This window comes from Anas platyrhynchos, chromosome 2 (assembly GCF_047663525.1).
Source record: "Anas platyrhynchos isolate ZD024472 breed Pekin duck chromosome 2, IASCAAS_PekinDuck_T2T, whole genome shotgun sequence".
Lineage (NCBI taxonomy): Eukaryota > Metazoa > Chordata > Aves > Anseriformes > Anatidae > Anas > Anas platyrhynchos.
The window spans coordinates 3,743,425-3,767,648 of record NC_092588.1 but is presented as its reverse complement, the minus strand read 5'-3'; the positions used below and the strand labels follow the sequence as shown (position 1 = coordinate 3,767,648).

The following is a 24,224-nucleotide window of genomic DNA, read 5'->3' as shown; positions in this document are numbered from 1 at the left end:
TTTGGGAAGGTTTGGTAACACCGGTGGCACCCACATGAGCCAGGAAAGGCAGGAGATGTGGTGGAAACTGTGCTGAGACAGCCCCGTGCCATTCAATAGCAGTCCTCAAGCTAGATCTGCTTCTGCCTAAAGCCACCCCAGTCTTGTGGGACATCTCTAAGCCACGAGGACACCACACTAGCTGCACCTGGCATGAGATACGCTTGCAGGAGAGCAAACTGCAGAAATATTTCAGCTCAAAAAAATTTTGCAATGCGTGTTTTGTTCCTGCAGAAGGGTTGGGCTGGGTCTGCGGTGCCGGAGCAGGGCAAACCCCGTGTTGTTGTTACTCCCACTCGGAGCCATGGACCTGTTTTACGGCTCTCGCGTTTCATGACAGCACAAGACGGTGGCAGGTCTCACCAGTGGTTGTTTGGCGTGCTTAATTAGCATACAATTAATCCTATCAATTTCCTTTTTAAAGAAACTCATGAAGGAGAGCTGCCAACTTGCTAATGTGCTTGCTCACCTGGCCCACTTTGGAGATGACGGGGTTGGCCTTGGATAGACCCTACAAAAACATATCCAAGGACAATCCGCACCAAATGGAGCTGCAAAAACCTGCTCCCAGGTCGTTTTGGTCTTTTTAAAATTTATTTATTTTATGTTTTTTCTTTTCTTTTTAGTTTTTATTTTATTTTCCCAAGCCTTTTCTGGTGAGGAAGGGAAGAAGTGGAAATGAGTTTGGCACATCAGGAATTGCATCCTTTCTGCCTCCCTCTCTCGATTCTCCCTCTTCCAGCCCGGGGAACTCTGCCTTAGGGCCATGCCCTGGCCGTGTGGGATGGGGAGGAAGCCCTGCTGTTCTCATCCCCATCCTTGTGAGGTGTGATGTTGCCGGGATGGCTCCAGAAGAGGGCATTGATGCACCATGCACGGCCAGCCCCACGTGGGGCTGGGGGAACGATGGCTGGACGAGCAGTTTTTTCCCACCCGTGCTCCGTGTCACAGCTCTTTTGCTGTCCCCACCGTGCCAGGCACTGCCCCAACACAGCCAAATAGCAGCTTCTGCCCCAAAACAGGAGCTGGGCTGCTCCAAAGGAGGAGAAGTGATCTGCTGGAAGATCAGCAGCTGCTCAAGGCAGCACCCGGCACCTCCAGGCTTTACCAGCTCTGTATCCATACCCCCACCCCCTGCCTCCTGCTCCAACTAATGATGATTTTTGCCTCTCCAGGTTGCTGACAGGATCTGAAATGTCTCCACAAGACTCCAGTCCTGAAGGAGGTGTCTCCGAATGGAGCCGGGCATCACTGTGAAACCACGTCCCATGAGGTCCTCCTCTCCTCCCCACTCCACCACTCATCCCACCCTGGCCTTGACCCAAACCCTAGGGCTACATTTCCTACATCCCCTCCCATTTTTTCTTTTCCCTGCAATAAAGGCTGGTGCAACGGGAAATGCACCATAAACCAAAGTATGACAACACAAGGCTGTGGGATGAAACTCCCTGCTGAGGTGCACACTTTGCTTAGGCGGGGGGGGGGCAGAGCTTAGAAATGGTCGTGAATCCCCTTTTTCCTTGTTGGGGGGGATGAATTCAGAGCAGGGCTGGGCTCTGTCGGAGCCATCTGTGGAGGTCTGCAGCGCAGACGCTGCTCTCCATCACTTCTGGGGCTGGCAATCCCAAAAGCTGTGCCAGTCCCAAGGATGGTTTATAGCCTCCCAAATGAGCAAGTCGCAGAGTTGGGTTGCAAACCACCAGAGAAGGCTTAGCAAACCCAGCAGGGATGCTGCTGGCACAGCGAGCTGCTTTTACACCACACCCTGGCTTTTTTTTCCCTTGTTTTCCTAAAGAAGCAAGATTTATGTGAATCATCCTGGGCAGTTTCAACCCAAATGACGCCGAGGCTGAAAAGCCCTCGAGGAGATTATGTTCCCTCCAGATTTTCAGGGGAAAAGCAGCCACTGCCCTTGGGGAGCATGGCATTGAAGGGAACCTTCCTCTGCTTGGCAGGATCAGGGCGAAGCCTCCCTAAAACCACGGGGCAAAAAAAAAACAACAAAAAACAGTCTGAGCCCCGAGCCAGGCCTCCACATGAGCTGGGGTGGAGCTCCTTGGGCTGGGAGAGGCCGGGGAGGGCTGGAAGGGCAGTGCTGGGCCACCCCGCCCTGTCTGCTTGGCCAAAGCTCTTCCTCTCCCCTTGATCCCATGCCAGCAGCTCTCCTGCTGGAAATGCACGGCGGTGATGTTTTGGGGTGCCCTAACCCAGGCTCCCTTGTGTCACGGTGGTGTCAGGGCTTGCACTGACAGCTCCTCGTGGTGGGGTCTCTATGCAGCATCACACACATCATGCTGGCTTTCAGGGCTCCCAGCTCTCCTGTGCTGGGCTGGACAAGGGAATAAAGTTGGGAATCACCCCTCTTCGCTGCCCATGTCCTCTGAAAATCAAGCCTGTGATTGCACCAGCCTGATGCTGAAGGAGACCGTGGGACCAGGTGGTTTCTCACCCAAACTGTCCACCAAGCCAAAGTGGGTTCAGGGTAGGGTCTCATGTTTGGCACTATGTGTCCATGCTGGACAATGGGGCTGAGCCTATCCATGGATTAACAGGGGACACCTCTGGCATCTCCTTCCACTAACAGCAGGACAAATGTGTCTGGGAGTGCCTCTGCTGCCTGGTGGGAGGACACAAACCAGGTTCCCCGTTCGGTTAGTCCATCAGGAATGGGTAAACCCGGCCACGTCTGGTGATGGGCAGAAGGGAAACGAAAAGGCAGGATGCTTGGATTCATCTCTCCGGCTTGTCATCTCCCCCTTCTGGATTTATCACCCGCTGCTAATTGGAGGCAGACGGCTCCGACTGATGTGGACAAGCCCTGGCTGCGTGCTCACAGGCGGGGGGAGCAGGGCTTGTCTCCCCCAAGCAAAGGGCTCCTCGGCCACTAAAGCTCTGCCCGTGTCCTCAGGAGCTCGCAAGCTGAGCGGGACAGCAATGGAGAAAAATGCAGGGCAGCAAAAGCAAAACAAGGAATTGATTTTCTAGGGCGAGCACAGCCCAGAGCTAAGCTTTTCTTCCAGCACCAGACATTCATAGTGGGACAATTACATTTATTTATTTATTTATTTTGGTGCGGCCCCAACAGACCCCAGAGGGGTGAAAATTAAACCCGCTGCATCCTCCTGGCACGGTCAACCTCAAAGACAACATCTGCTTTCACCTTCCCATTTGTTAGGAGCTGCGGGTCCCAGCCCCCTTGGGTCCCCTCCCTGGACGGAGGCAGAGGAAGTGACACGCCCTGGCTGTTGTCTGCCCACCCCGAGGATCCCCCCATTGTCTTCCTCCCCCCCCATTGTCTTCCTCACACCCGGGGAGTCCCCGCGAGCCTTGGTGGGAGGAATCTGGGCTGAGCTTGTAAGGAGCAGGAGGGCCCCGCGGCGCAGTTTGGTTTGGCAGCCCCGTGCGGACAATAAAAGGTCAGGCTGCAGAGGAACTTGTTTTGGGTTTATTCCCTGGCTTTTGTTCAAGGCTGTGTCCTTAAGGACGCTGATTCTCTACCCTGGTGGCAGGCTGAGAGCATGGGTGGGCAGCTGGCTCTTTGTGCCGGCTGCTTTTTAATGTTGTAGATGAGTTTACTGGAGGAGAAGAGAAAAACTAGGGTGGGTGTGGACACCAAGACAGTGGTGGGATTTGGGCACTAGGATCTGGCTCAGTCTTGGGTCCAGAACCTGAGACATCCTTTTTTATGGACTATGTCTTCCTGAGATTCTCAGGGCAGGGATGTCCTCCTCCAGCATCATTTTGGACTCTTGAGTCCAATCCGATCCTTGCCATCCTGCAGCCAGTGGGTCAGACCCCACTGCATGCTGCTAACACCCAGAAAGGGCTTTGCAACACCACCCAGCTGCACCTGGAGCATCTCACCACCACCACCACCTCCTCTCCTTGGCAGCTCTACAAAGCCACAGGGGGATGCTGTGAGCCCGCGCGAGCCCAGACAAATTGCGCCTACCTCCTACCTGGGCTTCCCAAAAAACTTCAGTGCACAATAAGGAAACTTGTTCTTGGACAAAGAGCAGCTGCTTGAAGCTCAACCCGAGCAAGACTGAAGTTCAGCTCCCTGGGAGATGCAAAGGCTTTAATGAGCAGGCCAGCATCTCCTCTCAATCTCCAGGACCCATACTAATGTGGTGCTAAGCCTCGGGAGCCTGCTGAACAGCTCAGCTGCCTTTACGGGCCAGACACGTCTAGGAGTGATGTCAGGCTAATAATAACAGGCTGATGGTTAATAATAACAGTCTGATCTAGGATCTGATTCATAAAAACGTAGAGAACAGTAATATAAAAAATGCCAGTCAACGCGGTTTTATGGCGAAAAGGTCTCGTTGTACTGACTCGATTTTGTTCTTTTAGATCGTAAGATTGGTTCATAAACGTTACTGCATGTGCAACATGCTTGTAAAATGTTTGATTTGTACAACGTGGCATTGCAGGGGAGGGAGAAAAGCCCCACGCAACATCAATAGCGCATATGTGAAATGAGCTAAGCATTGGCCAACTGACAGATCTCAAAAAGGATCAAGGGGGAGTCGTTAATGGCTGGATCTGTTTCTTCTGAGGAAAATCCAAAGTCACGCAGTATTTCCCACCAGCATGTTGGAAATGAACCCTGAATTGCTCCTGGTGAAGCCGGGAGGGGATTAAAAATAGTGGAGTGGTACGGACAGACAGCCACAGGGAGTGGTTATTCAGATGCAGAGTTCAGCCCAGCCAGGTGGAAAAGTTTTATCCCTGGGGAAAAGGACCCCAGCAAAGGCTGGAGGGGTTGAGGTGTGCAGCTCAGCCTCGTTGATGGCACGATGGAGCATGTGGCAACGGCTGATGGAGCCAGATGTCTTTTTGCTGAGCTTTGTGTTTGGTAAATATGCATCTTAGGAGAAAAACCCCCTCAACTGAAAAAAGATGAGAGGTTGAGTATGGGGTGTGTGTAGAAAAGTGATTTATCTGTTTTGGATGGTGTCTGGGATTGGGTGCAACATTTGGGTCTGGTGCTCGCTCTCCATGAGGATGATGATGGTAACAGCAAGAGCATTAGGACTTGGACATCCCACCAGGCTGCTGCAGCTTAACAAATAACCACCCATCCCTTGGACCATGGTAGGCTCACAGAAAAAAAAAGCTCTCTGCAACCAAATACAGCTTTATGGGCTTGGTAAAGTTGTTTCATGGACCATGCTCTGCAGAAAGTCAGATTAGATGAACCTTCATAATTATTGGTGAATTGTGTTTGTGGGAAGCGTGCAGCTTGGACGTAGATCCCTCTACAGCTGGGGATGCCTTGACCCTACTACAGCCTGGATCTTGGAGGAGACAGTCACAGCTTCAGGAGAAGGTGCAAGTCCCAAGAGGAAACTGGAATCTCTTGCAGCAACCACAAGGACTCAGCCTCACTTCATGTCTGGGTCACTTGGTTACAGGTGGGGTAGATACAGATGTCACAGCAGGCTGGTTTTGTGCTGGTTTTGGATGTTTTATGCACTACTGAATTGTTTTTTCTCCCCCCAAATAAACATATGTGGAAGGTTTGAAACCCAGAAGGTGCCCCAAGACCTTTGCCCCCGGTATTTGGCAGCACCCAGTGAATTGTCATGATCCCTCTTGCTTACAGCCCTGCTTTGGGGTGCTGAGCATCCACACACCAAAATCAAGACCCCTCTCAGTGTCTTGAGCCAGGCACCCCAAACTTCTGCCCTCTATCACCCACCAAGAGTCGGTCCTGGGATGAAGTCAGCAGCACATCCAGCGCTGCGGTTATCCTGCGAGGCGGAGGCAGCCCTCGCATCGCGCTCCTCCCAGCACCCAGCTGGCAGCTCTCTAATTATCTCCCACCCCCGGTCCTTGGCCCGAGCCCCGTTTTGGCCGTGACACGTCCCTGGAGGCTGCCCGGTTCCTGTGGGAGAGCTGTGCAGCCTCCCCTGCTCCGCGAGCCCCAAGGGAGGTGTTGCAACAGAAACCAGCACCTGCAGCCAGGGATGGGCATTTTCCACCGCTGCTGCTTTCTGCAGGGAACTCCCCGGCTGCACACGTAGCTCTCCGCCGGGATGCGGGAGAGGCTGTCAGTTTAAATTTTTATTATAATTTTTTTAAAGGATGCTCTGACACAGATCCAGGTGGCTGTTTGGCAGCAGCGCTTTCTCTTTGGCTGCTGACACCGTCAGCAAATGACTCAGCCCTTTCCAGGCTCTGTGCAAGCCTCTTCCCCTCCTGCCACTCAAATATTTTTTCTCCCTGATGGTTGAAATGAGTTCTCTGCCCTCAGGTCCTGCCTGGTGAGCAGGGCAGCATGACTCCCTGGCATGGTCACATCAAGGAGCAGTGATTTGCAAAAATCCCTTCTGAACCATGGGGCTGGTGGCATGTGTCTGGGCAAAGCATTTCTCTTTCCCCTCCTTGCTCTGTTTGCAGGGAAAGCTCCCAGGGCAAAACCCACCTCCGGCGATCCGAGTCCCTGTACCTTTGCCAAGCAGCATTTAATTTCTCACTTGACTTTTTAGCTGCATTTCTTGAGAACATTTTAATTTTCTTCCCAACCCAAGATCTGCCCTACATTTTCGTCCTCAGGAACACGGGAGTTTCCAGATACCACAGCACAAGTGGGGCAGCACCTCCTATCCTCCTGTGCCTGATACGTGCCCCGGCCCCACAAAGCTCCCCAGACCCTGGAGGGATGAGGGACATTCACCCCTGCAGCCTGCCATCACCTCACAGCCTCTCCCTGATGCTGGTGGTGCTGATGGAAGTCTCCTTTCAGACAGCTCCATGTCCTCAGGTGGAGATGTTGCAAACCCCGAGCAGTTGGACGGGAACAGTGAGAGAGGTGTTATGCCCAAGACAAGGTGGTGTTGGCCTTGATGTTAAAAAAAAAAAGCAAGGGAAAGTTTTGTCACAGCTCAGCATGCTGCAAACAGGGGCCAAAGTGGCCCTCATGAAGCATTTTTCATCCAGTTTCATGAACCTGGACCATGGCTTCACTGAAGTCCCTGCTGATTTTTGACTCCATGGCTCTGCTGAGAGCTGGCTTTCTGACGTGGTTTAATAATGTTGATGGAGTGAGTTTAGAGTGATGGGTCATCTCCCAAGGCTTTGTGGGTCTCCAGAGTGGCTGTCTCCATGTGAGCTGGATATCTGTAGGAGTTTAGTCCCTCCTGAGTCTCTGGTATCAACTCCTGACTTGATATCTGCTGACTGGAGAGGTGGGGATGAGACCACGCGATGGATGCTCACCTTGAGCTGGCTGGATCTCACTAAATTTGGTTCTGTCATGACTGAAGGCTCTGAGATACGTGGTTTTGGTAGGGCTCACAGGTACCCAGTCCTCCACCGACCATGGTGTGAGTTGTGAAGGGATCCCAAGACCCATGAGTGACCAACCCAGACCCTTCCACACACCCCAATTTACTGGACTTCTGTCATGCTACTCTTGATGATGGGCACATGGAGAGGCACCAGCCTGGCCCGGAACAGAGTCAGGGGCTGGCCTGCAAAGGGGTGCACAATTTTTGGCGATGGAGGGCGAGGAGGAATGCAGGCAGGTAGGAGACAGCATGTACGGGCAGGAGTGCGGGCGGGTGTTCCTCCAGCACACATGCTTGCGTTCAAGAAGTCCCCCTGGCCCTTCTGGTGGGGAGGCGAGGCAGCAATTAGGCTGATTGAAGGCCCAGTTGCTTATTGCACAAACCTGGAGGCAGTGCCCCTTGCAGCTGCCTGGTTCAAAGCGGGTGGGGAGATAAGGATCTGCCTTGCAGAGCGCTTGAGGAGCGTTGGGGCGAACCAAGGACATCTTTGGCTATGGTGCCCCGGTGTGATCTGACCTGCAATTCTCCCTTCTTGCGAGCCAGCATCTCACTGAAAAGTCTCCCCGAGCCTACAGCAGCGCAAGGGGACTTTCCTTCCCCCTTCCCTGCTTACCCCACCCAAACCCCTGTAATTACTCAGGAGCTCACACAATTAGCGTCAGCCTTCCTTCCTTACCAGTCTGTTCTTGCAAACTCCTGCTCCTTGGCCTCCATGGAGCCTCCAGTCTTTGCCTTCCTGCCTTGGCCATGGCGGGCAGAGTGAAAAACCCAGCTGGTTTCATGAGCAAAGCCTGGTTTTGTTCCCCATGGCTGGTCTCTGCCCATGGTGAAGCACTGAGCAGGTCTCATGTGGGTGAGGTGTGAGCAGTGTCTCTTCTAGGTGGACTCCCGTGTGTCCAAAAAAGCTCGAGCTACAGTCTATTGGACATATTACTTAGAATCAGAGGATGGTTGGGGTTGGAAGTGACCTTAAAGATCATCCAGTTCCAACACCATGCCATGGGCAGGGACGCCTCCCACCAGACCAGGTTGCCCAAAGCCCCATCCAACCTGGCCTTGAGCACCTCCAGGGATGGGGCATCCACAGCTTCTCTGGGCAGCCTAATCCCATGTCTCACAACCCTCTGAGTGAAGAATTTCTTCCTAAGGTCTTTCCTTTACCTGCTGCTGTCACTGGCCCTGTAGGAACATGGTGATGTTGGGAGCTCTTGTGCCCTGTGGGGTGCAATCAGTCCCTGGATTCAAATTCTTGGGGCAGAAAGGTGGACAAATGGTCCTTACAAGCCCTGTTTCAAACAGTTCAATCATCAAGACTAATGCTGAGCCATCAATCTGGCAGTGGAAGTGTAAGGAAAACCTACGACACTCCTTAAAGTAGCAATGTCAGCACCTACCTTGCAGCAGCTTCCTATGCAGTGAGCCCTGGGCCTGTGCTCCCTGCCCAGGAGAGGCTGAGGGAGCTGGGGGTGTTTGGTCTGGAGAAGAGGAGGCTCAGGGGAGACCTCATTGCTCTCTGCATCTCCCTGAAAGGAAGGTGTGGGGAGCTGGGGGTTTGCCTCTCTCACAGGTAACCAGTGATAGGACCAGAGGGAATGGCCTCAAGTTGTGCCAGGGGAGGTTCAGGTTGGAAATGAGGAGACATTTCTGCTCAGCAAGAGCAGTCAGGCACTGGGACGGGTTGCCCAGGGAGGTGGTGGAGTCACTGTCCCTGGGGGTGCTCGAGGAAAGGTTGGGCCTGGTGCTTAGGGACATGGTTTAGTGGGTGACATCCATGGTAGGGGATGCTTGGACCAGATGATCTTGGAGGTCTTTTCCAACCTTAATGAGACTATGATTCTAAAGCCCACCACTTCTGCTGCTCAGCTGGTTCATCATAGTGACTGGGTTTCTCAAGGAGTCCCCATAGGCATAGCTGAGGGGTCTATAATTTGGCCCAGATGGTGAGCGTGGGTACGTAAAAACCAATTAATCTCTTCCAAAGCTCCTGTCCTGCAGAAAACGTTATGAGTCCTGACCATTTCAACCTTCCCCCTCTCCCAGTCGAGGGAAGATATTTTCCCATAGAAAACACATTCCAATTCCTGCAGCAATGCTGAGATATCCGTCATGTCTCTGAGTGCCCATGTCATGCCTAGCTCAGTTATCTCAGCAGTTTTAATTTGTTCAGTGTGTCCTGAGCCTGGAGAGGGGCTGGGCTGACCACAGCTGACCCCAGAGCATTAGCGTGGCTTGGGATAAAAACCACATAGCAGAGGTCATCCTCCTGTCCCGAACTTGGATGGGGCAAAACATAAGCCCTGTTCTTAAACTCCTCCAAGGGCTTGGACACCACGGCCTCCCTGCAAAAGTCCTCTTCTTGCCAGCAGACAGCCTGCCCAGACATCCAGCCTGTCTCCTCCTTGATGGTGTGCTGACCAGTCCACCCAGTCTGCCTTCCTGGGTGGACTGAGGTCAACGCGTCTGGTGTTGCTCAACTGGAGGATGCTGCCCCAAGCCTTCAGTCACAGTGGCTGTTCTCCACCCAGTAGATTTAGCTGTTTGACTGGTCTATAATGGGAGAAGAAGCAGGAGAGGGAGAAGCAGCCACCACCTCTCCAACTGCAGTCCCTGCCCAGGCTCCCAACCCATCCCAGGTCATGCTGGTAGGTGATGGCTATTTGGGAGCTGGTTTCTCCCATTGCTGCTTCATTATAGGGCCCAGAGAGGCTGGTCATTGTAGATCCAAGTATTCGGTGTTTCTGGTACTAGGGCTACTTGCTGCACAGGTCACCTCAAGGGTTTTGCACAGCATAGTTTAGTAGCCACGGTCCTCTGGGGTCTCAACCAGGACCATCGGGTGGTCAGCTTAGCTACCCTACAGCCTTGCCACGGAGCCAGCTCCTTCTATATGGGATAAGGCATCTCTGGACCTTACAGCATCAGTAGCAACAGCATTTGTCCAACTCCATCAGCTGAGACACGCTAGGCACTGGATCAGGGCATGTGCGTGGGCTTTCCTTATGCCAATTATTTGATGACGAGGCAGATACCTACAAACCATGACATGCTTTGGCAATTGAGCATGTGATTAATCGAGCATGTGCTCCGGGGTCTCAGTAGGTCACAGTAGGTCCTACCCTTTCCCAGCCACCTCTGCTATCTGTCCTGGGAGCCCTGAGAAAAGGGCAGGGGGATGAGACAAGTAAAAATATCCCAGGGAATGTAGCTGAGATGCATCTGGGGGGAACAAGAGAGGGCTGAAGATGCCAGCTGAGGACCCCAATACACCCTCCTTGTGCACCCCTCCACCGACCCTAGCAGCACAGCAGCACACAGGGATGTACAAAACAGTGAAACGCTTTTTATTTCGCTGCTGCTGGAGTGAAACCACTGTAATTTCATAGAACTCAAAAAAAAAAAAAAAAGTGATAACTAAAAGGCATACATTTTTTTTTCCTTTTTACACAAGACATAAGTAAACAGACAAGTTTCTTTTTTAAAAAAAGTTATAAAGTGTCAAGATCCTATACCTCATCTGCATATTCAAAGTGATGCCGCCTGATACAAAAAGCATTGGGTACAATAACTTAGCTATGGCTCAGACCGAAAAAAAAAAAAAAAAATCATCTGGGCTTAATCTACATACTACTACGATTGCCCACGGAGTTAAAAAGGAAAATATTCAGTCCTTTGTTGCACAGAAAGAAACAGCGGGGAAGTCGAGGGTTCATTTGGAGATCGTCGTCTAAAGGGAAGCTGAGCGCAGCGAAACGCCCCCCTCCCCGGGAATGTCTGCTGGAGCCTGTGAGTGGGATCACAACGGGCCTGTGACCCCTGCCGTGCAAAGAAACTGGACCCATTTTTCTCCCACCAGCCAGCATCCCATCCAAAGCCACCCGCCGAACTGCACCTACCCTGCCCGCTGGAAGGAAATAAGATAGAAGCCCCTGGAAACTGCATGGAAGTCACGAATCTCCCCGGGTGTTTCCCCACTGGGACTAATTAAAAAAAAAAAACAAAAACATAACAACAAACAAACCCAAGAAAAATAAAATAAAATAAATTGACTCATTCTGTTGTAGCCAGAGCAAGACCCTTTGCATCCTTGGAGAATCTGTTACTCACAAACCTCATCCGATGCTCTCAGCCCAAGCTTCAAGATTAAGAATATGAATTTACAAATGCAAAGTCTGCCACCAGAACTTCCCTAAGCAAAGAGCTGCCCATTTTTCATGGCCACGTTGTCCTCCTTCCAACCATGAATTCCTGCTTGGGTTTATCCCCCATGTGATATTCAGCCATGATTTACTCCTGGGCAAAGCCTACGAGCTCTTGGCTTGATGGTTTTGCCATCGCTTGGGTCTCTGGAGACCTTGTAGGTGGTTTGGAGATGAGTCCCTTCGGATGCTGGACAGATGGAGGGTTTCCATGGAGGGGGGATAGGGGTGCAGAAGGCTAAAACCCCATTTGTGCCTTTGCCTCTGCAGATCAGGGCGGGCTCACATGGTTTGCTTGCAGCCAAAGCCATGGGGGATTCATTCCCTAGGTCTTCTGGAAGATCCAATGGAGACAACTGGAGCAGTAACAGAACTGGTAAATGTGTCGGATTTTTTACCTCTCCCTTTTCAACATGTCTCGGCATCTGAGGTGAGACAAGGATTAGATTACCGTAAAAAGGGACCCTAAAATCAACCCAAACCATGAGCTCTTGGTCACTCGGGACTCGCTCAGGCACTGCATGTCTACCGAGCTCCAACTTTCCCCCTTACTGTCCCCAGACATTGAAAGAATTGGGTTATCTGAGATTTCTTACCCAAAACCCAATTGGAAGACCACTCCATTTCCATAGCCGGTTGTTTCTGTAACTGGCTTTGTGCTGAAACATTGAGGAGCTGGTACCTCAGAGGTAGGAGCCCAAGTCCAAAAAAAAAAAAAAAGGCAAACAAAAAAAAATCCCAAATATTTGGCAGTTCAACATGGAGAGGTCTCAAACCCTCCATGCAAGGATGGCAGCTCCTGGTTGTCCCGTCCATGGAGCAGCATGCGGGAGGTGACAGCAAGTTCCAGGACAGGGGGAACACATCCATTCAAAAAGAAAAAAGAAAAAAAAAGGAGAAAAAAGGAAGAAAAAAAGTAGGGCAATTAAAGCAGCATGGTTTCTTTCGCAGTGACTCACAAAACCGGAGGACATCAAGGCGCTGCTCTGCCGGCCAGGGGTGCTCAGGATTTGGCCACGTGGATTTTTCCAGGTCAAGGACTGCTCTTAATGCTACAAGCTCCCTATTTTTAAGGTGTTGGGTGGATGCTACATGAAGCGAAGAAGCGCTGCCAAGCCTGCCTCCCTCCCTGCGTTACCCCCAAAATCTTTCTCCGGGTGATCTGATGTGCAGTGCTCCTGTGAGCATGGGTGAGAACATTTCTCCTCCCTTTCCCAGGGCAGAAACACCTCCGTACCCTCAGTGGTGGTTCCCAGTCTTATCCTAAACCTTCCACAGGTCCAAGAGGGATTGGGGTTGCCCTTGTCACAGCACTTATTTTAGCAGCAGGACGTGATTGGGAAAATCAGCAGGAAAGGGATGCTGACTCAGAGGGATTGTTTTAATACAAGATACAGCTTTTATCAGCTCACCTTACCACCCTTCGGCCACCACCACCTTCCCCGTGAGATGTGGGCACCGACAGCCTGGAAAGGGGCAGAGAAACCCAAGGGAGTGTGGGCTGTCCCACCCCATGGGCTGTCCCACCCCGATGGTGCTGAGGATGAGGCTGGGTGGCTGTGGGTTACCTCCCGAGCTCTGCAGGGCAGTGATGGGAGAAAGAAAGGCCAGAGGACGTGCGGAAGACAAACTTTTTTTTTTTTCCTTTAATTAGCAAATTTCTTCTTACCCTCATCAAAAGAAAAAAAAAAAACACCCCTGTGCCCCCTATGTGCCCACCACTCCCGCTGCTGCAAGCGTTCAAAGGCAGAAAGTTGAGAGATGTTTCACGTCCCGGCTTGGGGGCAGCTCTGCACCCACCCCATGGCACGCACCAAGGCTTTTTGGGGTGCCAAGCGCACGCAGTGCAGATGCCACGGGGGAGGAGAGGGGAAAGGCAGGTGCGAAATTTGGTGACACGCTCTTGCCAGGAGCACTCCAAATCCCCCAGGAAAGCCACAGCCCAGCCCTTTGGCCAGCAAACGCCATGCTGGAGGATGTGGATGTGCCCCGAGATGCACTTTTGTGTTCCCAGGGCATCACAGCCAGAATTTGGGTTTGCCCCGTGGCTTGGGGATGCAATGGGAAAGATGCTGAGCACACGCTCGGTGCTGCAGCATCGCTGCGAGCTCAGCTGGGGGGATGCGGGGAGAGAGAAACCACCACCCTCTACTTTGAGTTTGGAAGCTATAAATAAGAGCACCCTGCATTTGGAGGGACCCAGCGCTGACTCTGCGTCCCCAAAAGCTGGGTGCCTCAAAGCCCTGCCACTATCCCCAAATTTCCTGGTGCCTCTGCCTTTGCTGCAGCCCTGCGGGACCCGGAGGGGCTGCGAGCCCCCCGTGATCCCCACAGGGAGATGGTGATGGAGAGGGGGGCAGGAGAAAGGGAATGGTGCCGGGGGGGCTTAGCTCAGCCCTTCCTGAGGTCACAGGGCCAGCACCATGCTACGAACCCCCTTCTTCCCTCCTTCCCATCACCACCCCTATCCCTGCTGCTGCAGCCCTTATTTTTAGGGAAGAGGTGGGAAAAGGTTTTTATTTGGGGTACCCCGGCCCTCCTGCTCCCCATCCCTCCTTGGCTGGCACAGCCTGGCCCGCATCCCCCAAAACCAAGTGCCCCTGTGCCCATCCATCCCTCCTCATGCCGGGACTTGCTCTCAGTGCAACAAGAGGGGAAGGGGAGGAGGAAGAGGAGGAGGAAGGCGACAGAGAACCGGCACCACGGGAACTCATTGCCTGCTAGCACCGGGAGTCAAAGGGCAGCACCGCCTTCGCTCCTCGGGGCTTTGACTGGACTGAGCATCCTTTTTTTGGGGGGAGATTCCGCAAGGTGAGCGTGTTCCGGGTGCCGGCACACATCAGGGGTGCTCCATGTCCCCCCAAAACCCCGACCCCTATTAGCGGGGTCCGCGAGCAGGGCAGTGCGTGGGGTGCGCGGGGCTGGGAGGAGGGAGGGGGACGCGTGCGAGTGCCCGGGGTGTCTGTGTGCACGGGTTTTGGCAAGAGGTCGTTGAGGTTACATGATGCAGCATTTGTTCTTGTGGTTATGAGGGTCCTTAAATCGGAGTCTCTGCTTTGGTCGGTATTTTTCCAAGTACGTCAGCTGCTTGCTGTTGATGGCTCCTCTGCGCTTCCTGCAGGGAATGAGAAAAGAGGGAGGTTGGTGCGGGGCGAGACCCTTCCGAACCCACCCGTTGTGGGGCCAAAATCCCCTGTCCGGAGCCACAATTTGGGATTTTGGAGACTGAAGCTGCGTGCATCCTGTGGGGATAGCGATGGGGACAAACCCCAGCAGTGGCACCGGGTCCCAGTGCAAGCTCCTTGCAGGTGCCCTGAGCAAGGGCATGGAGGTGGATTTGTCTGGAGTCACCCTAAAATCCTACGCTGCAGGATGACACGAAGGCACAGCCTCCTGCAACAGGAACCTCCCAAAAGCTGAGCTGCACCAGATCTTTCCATTCTCTTGGAGCAGGGCTGCTTTCTCCCTCCTTGGAGACCTCCAGAAGCCACCAGGACGTGGTCCTGGGCACCCTGCTGGAGGTGGCCCTGCTTGAGCAGGGGCTGGAGCACATGGCCCCAGAGGTCCCTTCCCACCCCAACCAGGTTTGTGTGCTGAAACACCGCTCGCTGGGGCACTTACTGTCGGATGAACTGGATGGCGTCCTCGTACTTCATCCCGCTCTCGATCAAGGCCAGTGCCACGAGGACAGGAGCGCTGAAAGGCAACGGCAGGACGGTCACCCCCCTGCCACGCAGCCCAAATCCAGGAGCTCATGCTCCATCCTGGGGTGGTGACACCGTGGGGACCACGGGGCTGTGACAGCGGTTTTGTGGGCAGTCGCCAGCTCCGGATTTTAATTTGTAAATTAAAATTTACAGCTGCAAGCGCTGCCCCAAAGACTGGCTGATCCTGGAGGTCAAACCCACAGGAGGGAGCTGGCAGCTTTTTGCTGCTCTTTTCATGAGAGGAAGGATTTTGGAAGCAAATCTTTGTACAAGCACATCCAAATATACATGCAAAGCACAGCCCTGACCTGCAGCAGGGGCTCCTGCTCTCAGTGGAAGCATTGCAAGAAGATTACAGAAGCAAAACCACTGCTGGGCAATCGCAGCACAGCACCGAGCATCCCCGGTACCCCGTGGTACCCAAAATTAGGAGGCAAGAAGAGCAAGGAGGAGCTCAGGCAGCAGCACGTCACTGCCTATTCCCAACATCTCCGCTGCTGCAAAATCCCTGCTAAAAATGGGACAGGATTGGGGAAGCAGGGAGGTTTTTCCTGCTGGGCTCTGACTTACCGCCCCAAGCCGGCCACGCAGTGCACGGCCACGCAGCAGCCGGGGTCTTCGCAGAACTTGGTCTTGAGCAAGTTGAGCCAGTCTTCCACGATCTTGCTGGGAGGAGGAGCTCCGTCATCGAACGGCCAGTCCTGGGGGAACGGGGGAAGGATGGGAAAAGAGAAAAGCACCGTCAGATCCCCGCGGGGAAAGCCAGAGGGGATTGCTTTTATCCCAGGGGGATGCTGTGTGCTGGGAACTGAGCTCAGGGTGCAGCCAGCTGGGGATAGGAGTGGGTTTGGGGTTTTGCAGCGCTGCTTTGGCTCAGGGTTTTGTGGGTGGATGGTGTTAGGCTCAGGGTCTTCCATTTAGGAAGAGGCTCATCCTTCAGAAGAACCTATATGGCCTCCAGTGGGGTCCTGTCCCCACGTCCTCCTGCCTCCACAGCCCGTTGTGTGCCTCCTCCAAGCTCATTTGGGGTTTCACTCAAACACATTTGCATTTGGCAGCCGCGCTGAGCTTTGGGCAGCTGCGAGCCCCATCCTTTCCCTCACCGGCACACCCAGTGCCAGGAGCATGAAGCCACTTTGCAGGAAATTTAACAAAGGTGATCAGGACACAGCCAACATCTCCCACTTCCAAAATCCAGCCTGCTGTAGAAAGGTGAGGAGGAAGCAAATTCACAGCCTGGAAAGGATGCCTGGGCCATCTGGGAGGTTGCAATTTTGGGGACTCCCTCTGTAACTCTAGCAGAAGCCGAAGGGCTCTGTCCTTCCAGAGGGAGACCCTTCAAATGGGCTCATTTAAACAGCATCCTTACGGAAGGATACTAAGGAACAAAAATGAAAGAAAATTGATTTTCCAAAAGGCTGCTGGGGGCAAGAGCCAAATGGCAGGCTTTGCTCTCGCTGCCACATCGTCTTCCTGGCCATCAGAAAAGTTCCTCGAGCTGCACAGACTCAACATCAGGCTTTGGTGATGTAGCAGGTGAAGTGCTGCTACATTTTCCCAACCAGGCTCTGCTCCTTGGGGGGAAAAAGCATCCTCCTCCTTGCTTTTGAATGCTGCAGTGTTCTGGTCTCTCCCTATGGGCACTGACCACCAGCTGGGGTTGCACATCGCTCCCAAAATGGGGACGTTTCTATCCCCAAATGGTTTTTTTTTTGGCAGGAGGAAAGTGGGTTGTGAAGCAGGGATGGGCAGGAGAGCATCACTTGGATGGGATGAAGAGAAATCTGAGCGATGGGAAGCACGGGGACAGAATCATCATGGTTTGATGGTATCCACAGATATCACCTCTACCTATAGCTATCTCTCTACGTAAGATATATCGATCATGTCCTATAGGATATCATAGATCTAGGATGTAGATACCTTTCTATATAGGACATGTCTTACAGAGAGCAACAGCGATATCCCACATATAGGATGCATACGTAGGGCACAGTCTCTCCTGTCTTACAGACCAAATTCTGTTTTTTACCTCATTTGTGGCTGAAGTCCTCCAGGCTGAGGTTCTGTACCTGGGAAATAGGTATCTCTCTCTATAAGATATAGGTATATATCTAGGATATAGGTATATCCTATATATAGGATATATAGGTATACATATAGGATATGTATCTCCCTACATCTAGAATGTATCTTATATAAAAGATGCATTTGTATCTATCTATACATGTATCTTACATACAGGATATGTATCTATATATATAGGATGTCTTATATCTAGGATATATCTATATTGATATCTAGGATATCCCTTATATCTAAGGTATATCTGTATTGATATCCAGGATATCCCTTATATCTAGGGTATATCTATACTGGTATTTGGGATATCCCTTGTATCTAGGATATGTCTATGTTGATATTTAGGACATCCTTTATATCTAGGGTATATCTCTATTGATATCTAGGATATCCCTTATATCTAGGGTATATCTATAACTGACATCTAGGATATCCTTTATATCTAGGGTATATCTATATTGATATTTAGGATATCCCTTATATTTAGGGTATATCTCTATTGATATCTAGGATATCCCTTAAATCTAGGATATATCTTTTATAGTGAGAACTCTCCATCTCCCCACACCATCAAGTTGGGCTTCCCAGACCCTTCCCAACAGGGAGAACACCCTCGTGTTTCAGCTGGGGAAAGGCTGGAGCCCACCAAAAACCACCTGCCTGCTCTGCGAAGGGCAGGACAGGGGTGCCCCATATCCCCCCCAAAAGCTCCTCTGCTGTTTTCCTCCCATTCCTCACTGCCCCCCGAGGCTGGGAAGCGGCTCCCAGCTCACCTGGTGCCAAATCCTCGGCACGGCAATCCTGCCTGACATCACCTCCAATTATTTATCAGCGAGATACAGCTTGGGATCTGCCAGCTCAGCATCCTTGCCTTTCTTCTCCCTGCTCGCTCCCCTTGATTCCCCAGAAAAAAAAAAAGAGCAAAAAAGCCTCCCGATTCCTAATCCCCCTTAGATAAGGGGTAATGGGATCGCCGAGGGTAACGGGAACGATGTGCACCTTCCACGTGGGCTCGGTGGCTCTCGTGGCTGCTCCCAAGCCCCAGCGCCGGGCAGCGCAGGCAGCTGCGGGCTCAGCTGCATGAGTCACAGTTTCGGCTGCGTGGGCACTGCTTGCTTTTTTTAAAGCACCAGCCCAATTTCAGCCCGACGCCGGCAAGCGGGGAGCTCGCCCGCCTCTGCCCGAGGCCAAAGTTGGGCTTCAAACCCTGCCTTCAAGCTCCGGGGCATGCACACGATCTGTGCCGAAGGAGGGATGCTGAGCAGACCCCGGGGATGGGGTTTGGGGCTCGGCTTTGGAAATCATCCTCATCTCTCTCCTCCTGGTAAGCAAACGCCTGGATCGCTGCGGGCTGGATTCAAAGCAAGCTGAGTTTCTCCTGTTTGGAGCTTTTTCCCTCCGCCGACTGAGGAAAGCCTGTGATTTTTCATTTGTTTTGAAAAGAATTTCCCCCCGCTTGTTCAAACACTCCCTGCGCCGGCTGCGGGGGGAGCTTTGCTGCAGAAATCCTGCTCAGTGGGAAGCCTCAGCTGCATGGCCGGGAGCCTGCAGCTCAGACAACACAACCAAACCTCCAAAGGCTCCTGCGCTACCTTGGAAAGGCAATAATTGCCCCAAACCCACAAATCTCTCCCTCGCCACCCCCTATATCCATCCCGAACACAACCCAGATACTTCCAGCTTTCCCAGCAAGGATCTTGCTCATTTTTAAGCCCCCCTTCGTGCATGGACATGAAGCGGAGATGCTGAGGATAGAGCATCATTGTCTGGTGCTACCCTATGGGACCGGGGGGACCCCGAGCTCCTGCGTGTCCCCCCGTGGAGCCTCATTGCTTTTTGGAGCCGTGGGATGTGGGGGACACGGATGGGGGTGTCCCTCTGGTGTCCACCTACCATGACGGTGATGCCGTCCTTCTCCAGGGGGGTCTTGTCGTAGGTCACTTCGCACACTCGCACAACTGTGGTGGCACCGTACTTCTTCAGATCCTGGGGAGGAAAAGAAACAAGGGGTCTCAGGACGGGCAGAGCTGGAAAAATCCCACTGGGATGCACCCTGGTTGTCCCCAATGTAGCCAAGCCCTGTGACGACCACATGGACCCACAAATCCCCTAAAACTGCATCATGCCCATCTCTCTGGATGCTAGAGCAGAAATTCTCATGGTCTGCTTGGCCTGGGAAGGAAACATTAAAACAAATCCCAAGGAAACTTTAAACCCCAGGGCACCAAACCCCTTGCATGGGCACGGGGATGGATTTTTAATCTGGAGCGCCAATGGAGCCATTTAATTTTAAAGCCACGAAGGGATTTGGAAACACATCAAATTTCCCATGCAAGCACCCAAGACAAAGACCAGGACCACAAAATGGGAGGATTAAAAGACCAGGACTAAAATAGCACCTGGGATCCCAGCAGCAAGAGCAAAACCTGCAGCACGGGACGATGCAGAGCTGCAGTGCGTGCCCCAAAGAAAAATCCCCGAAAAAGGGACAAATCCTCCAAAACAGGTGTTAGTGGTGCTCAGCAAGGTTTAAACTCCCCCTGCAGAAGCGCGTGGAGATGGATGAGGGCTTGGCACACCCCTCTGAACCCACTCAACATCTTGCCCGGGGCTTCTTTGGGCCTGACGAAGGCGTTTTGCTGCCGTACCCCACCAGTTAATTACTCGAACGCGCTGCGTGCACGCCGGGACTTGGGCTCCTTCCAGCCGGGCTTAGCACCCGTGGCACGGCTTGCCCCTGGATTACGTGCCGGCGTATCAGCCCCGGCAGGGCGCCGCCTGAGATCATCCCGGTGCCTGCTCGTGGCGGGCCGGGGGCTCGGATGATCCCGCTGATCCCTGCCCAGGGCGCGGCTGCCAAACCGCGGCGAATCCCCGTGTGCTCAGCCAGAAATCACAGCGGCTGGAAAGAAGGGGAATTATGCCACCAGTGTGGGGTGGCTGTTTTGGATTTCTCCCTCGTGTTCACACATGTCCCCAGTGCTCACGTGTGGTTTTTTGGGTACGGGGGGTTTTCCCGCTCTCTTGGAGGTGCTGGGATATTTGGGGTGGGAAATACTTTGTCAAGATGCCGGGGGGGTTGCGTGCGTTTGCACATCTCACTGCAAAAGGTGACGTTTTGCTGGAGCTGGCAGCAATGGGGTTGGTGAAGCTCTGAAAAACCCCACACTCAGGGTCCTCCAAAATATCCTGCCCTAAAAAGCTGGTGATGATAAGGACCTCGTCCAGGATGCCATTGAGGCTGGGGGGTAGCAATAGGATTGCGCTGGTGTCCTATGGGTGAGCTACCCCGCGATCCATCCCCATTGCATCCCAGTGAGCCGACTGCAGCTTTAATCCCCCAAAAGTGCAACGGGACCACGACCCTTCTTACCTCCAAGAAGGTGCTGAGTGTGGCGTTGGTGGGGTTGTGAGTGATGAGGAACCTCATGTTTTTGTAGCAGACCTCCACCGGCGCAGGGCGGTTCATCCGGGCCATGGTGGGATGGGAGGACGGTGACGCAGAGGTGATGCTGATGGTGGGGGGGCGGGAAAAAACCCAAGAAAAGCGTGGCGTGGAGGGGAAAAGAGAACCCAACACCCCTCTGCGCTTTAAAAAAAAAACAAAAACAAAAACAAAAAACACCAAAAACAGGATCGAGAACTCAATGTACAAACGTTGTGCAAATAATCCCAGCTCCTGGGAGTGCGCCGGCTTCCTCGACACACCGCAAGCCCCCCCGGGGTGAAAGCCAAACGGTAGTAATAATATTAATGATAATAATAATAATAATAATTACAAAAAAAAAAAGAACAACAAAAAAACAAAATAAAAATCCCTTTGCTGTAGTGTCGGCGTCCTCGGCGTGTGCAATGGCGAGCGGCTGTCGCCTCCGGTGCCGCGCTCTAGAAAGGCCTCTGCGTATGGGGATGGTGGTGGCACGGGGGTGGCCCCGTCACGTTACCCCATCGGGGTATGTGGAGTACTTGGGGGCGGCAAGGGCGGCCGGGAGCCTACGGGGCGGCGGCGGCGGTGGCCGGCAGCGGTGCCTGGCTCGGGCAATCCATGCACGGGAGCCTTGAATGGTTAAATCCGAAGGTCGGGACGCCGGGCGAGGCGAGGCGGCCGGGGGCTGCAGTGCTCAAAGCTGCTTCTCAGCACCTCCATAAATCCCAGCGGAGAGCGAGGCTGTAAGGGGAGGGAAAGTAAAAGGCAGAGGTCAGGGCAGCCCCATGAATCAAACCAAAGGAACCCCTGGCACTGCTCTCCGTGTCTCCAAAAGGTTCACGGTGGATGGGATGGGGACACGGAGATAAAACCCTATTTGCATCAAGTGGATGGGCCTAATGGCTTGTGCCAGAACCTGCATCCCCGATGAGCATCCCTAGCCTGCTCTGACGTTCGGGTGACAGTCAGAGGTGCAAGGAGGAGGATGAGGAGGCTCCGAGGTGGTGAAGGGCGAGGGGTCCTGGCGTTCCTGCCCCTTGGGTGCGGGCTGTGCCGGCCGGCACGTGCTCGCCCCAATCCCTCCATAGCCACCCGCCTTTTTACGCAACTCGGCGGCGTTTTCGTAACCGCCCCGACAGCACCCCCGTGGGGGTGGCGTGTTGGGGCAGCACCCCGATTTCTCACCCATCCCATCCCTCCGGACCTTACCTGAGCGTCCCGGCAACCTCGGCACCGCGCACAACGCGCCCAGCCTGCCCCTAAGCAGCCACACGCTCCTGGCGCGACTCGAGCGGCTAATGTCAACCAAATGCATCCCTAATGCTCTTAGGCCGACTAAGCCGCCTGCAAATGAGCTTTTTATTGAGGGGGGTTGGCGGAGGAGGAGGTGGGAGGCGGGTGGTTTTGCTGCTGCTGGGGTTGGATGCTCCTTCGCTCGCCCCGCTGGCGGCACACTGCTGCCCACGGGGTACCCCGGCAGCACGGGGACACCTCTTTGCCTTCGTGTTGGTGATGGGAAGGAGAAAGCCACAAAGTTTGCCTAGAAGCCAGGTCCTTACCAGCCACAGCACCCTTCCTCGGGGTGTGAGAGCACCCAAAGGTGGGCACGATCAGCAAAATTCAGCCTTAAATATCTCCCTGGCCACCCAGCCTCCTCTCCCTGAGGTTAAACCAGAGGGAGCAAAACCCAATATGATGACCACCAGGCGAACAGCCACGAGAGGATGGATCTGGAGGAAGATGAGGACACCACAAGCCCCGTGCTGGGCTTAGAGAAACCCAGTGTTTTCCAAGATCATCACCCACCGGACTCTTGTTTTGAAGCCTGTCCCATCCCTGGGTCAGCGGCTGCTTAACGCCGCGTGGCCGGAGCCTCAAAATAGAACATAAGCACATAAGTAACCGGAGCTGGGCGAGCACGCGCCCCCTTGCCTCTCCTCTCATCTCCCGGAAAGTTTCCCCTGCATCATTTTACCCCAAAAAGGCTCCGAGGCAAAGAGACAAAGCGGGGCCGGGAGGTGGCTGAGCACCAGCATCGCCGCCGGGCTCCTCGGCACCCAGGCATCGTTTCCAGGCAGCCCACCCGCTTGTTTTCCGAGTGGTTGGAATGAAAAAAAAATCAACAGGGAAAAAAAAAATAAAGCCACGAAGCAGGTGGTGTGGCAAGGGGAAGCTTTCCGACTGAAACGTGCCCAGGTTGGCTGTGCAAATCACGGATTTTCCCACTGCTGGTGCACTAATTGTTAATTATTTGCAGCACGTGCCAACCCTGGCACTGCCCCGACGCGCAGCACGGCGCCTGGCCCTGCGAGGATGGGTTTATGGAAAGGAGATTGAATGGAGCCAGGCACCAAAATTGAAGGGGATTTTGGCACAGATCCCTCCACAGACCCTGGTCCCACCAAACCAGGTTTTTCTAGCAAGGGATGAAGCAGGAAGGACGTGAGGATGGGAGCGGTGGCACCCACACCACACCATTGTTTTTTTTTGCTGAAGAAAAACGTTCACCTGTCCTGCGAGGATGCTCTGCAAAACTCAAACCCAGACTGGATTATGGGGTGGTACCAGCTGCAGTGATGGGTGCAGGGCAGCTGCTGTTTCCTGCAAAGCTTCGTTAAAAATGGGCTTGATTTTGGGGCTGTAGGGTGAGTGGGATGTCCCAGGGGGGATTTTGCAGTTCTCACTGAGAAAATCCCATTTTGGTGGCTGCTAAGAGGCTGCAAGGTCGGCTGAAGGATGGGAGTGAGGTGAGAGCTGCATTTGGGGTCTGATTCGAGCAGCCTCTCAGCATTTTATTTTGATATCCATCTTCACAGACTGGTTGGGGTTGGAAGGGCTTGAGTGCAGCTCTGCACTGCACGTCGGGAGCCGTAGTCTGGTCTCCATCCCACACTTCGTGCTCCATAGGTGAACTTCGTATTATAGGGCTTTTTTTTATTGCCTCGGGTGTACTCGCTGCCGGCAATGGAGATTCACTGGGAATTGATCGTGTTTGAGAAAAGCGAGCACTCATTTCCCACAAGGTCTCATTTCCAGGGGAAGCATTTCAAGTATTTTGGCAACTGCACGTCCCAGCAATTCAGCCCAAAGCCCATAAATTCCTAATGGATTTTCAATCGCAAATCATCCCCGGCCATACAGGCTGATTACCATATTAAGTGCGGCAGAACAATGTGGACAAGGGGATTTCAGCTCATATTAATAACCTGCCAAGTGAATAAATACCCTTCAGCCTCAAGAGCTCCAGGGGAGCAGGAGGAAGCACAAGCAGTAAATCAGCCCTGGAGGAGGATGCGCGGTGGCACGGTGCTGGTCTTCCAGGCTCAAGCTCCTCGGGATGAAGCCCAATGAAGGAAGGGGAAAGAATTGGGGACTCGCCACGTGGTCCCAAATGTCCTCACCTTGCAGCTCAGCCTGGCTGACAAGACAGAAGAGATTCATTTTGTGCTCATTTTTTTTTTCAATTTGTGCTGAAAAC

The 24,224-nt window shown here is 53.2% G+C and overlaps 1 protein-coding gene across 2 annotated transcripts in view; it reads right to left on the bottom strand.

The window, feature by feature from the left end:
• Nucleotides 1–13,146: 13,146 nt before the first annotated feature.
• PTP4A3 (protein tyrosine phosphatase 4A3) overlaps nucleotides 13,147–24,224 on the bottom strand; it is a 36,485-nt gene continuing 25,407 nt past the window's right edge. For both annotated transcript variants that reach the window (XM_005016693.6, XM_072034262.1), the window contains exons 2-6: nucleotides 20,693–21,487; nucleotides 19,213–19,305; nucleotides 15,808–15,938; nucleotides 15,152–15,226; nucleotides 13,147–14,645 (exon numbers count right to left, since the gene is read on the bottom strand). In XM_005016693.6, coding sequence (XP_005016750.1) covers nucleotides 14,528–14,645; nucleotides 15,152–15,226; nucleotides 15,808–15,938; nucleotides 19,213–19,305; nucleotides 20,693–20,797 — 522 coding nt within the window. In that variant the 5' untranslated portion in view covers nucleotides 20,798–21,487 and the 3' untranslated portion in view covers nucleotides 13,147–14,527. The remainder of the gene's footprint in view (nucleotides 14,646–15,151; nucleotides 15,227–15,807; nucleotides 15,939–19,212; nucleotides 19,306–20,692; nucleotides 21,488–24,224) is intronic.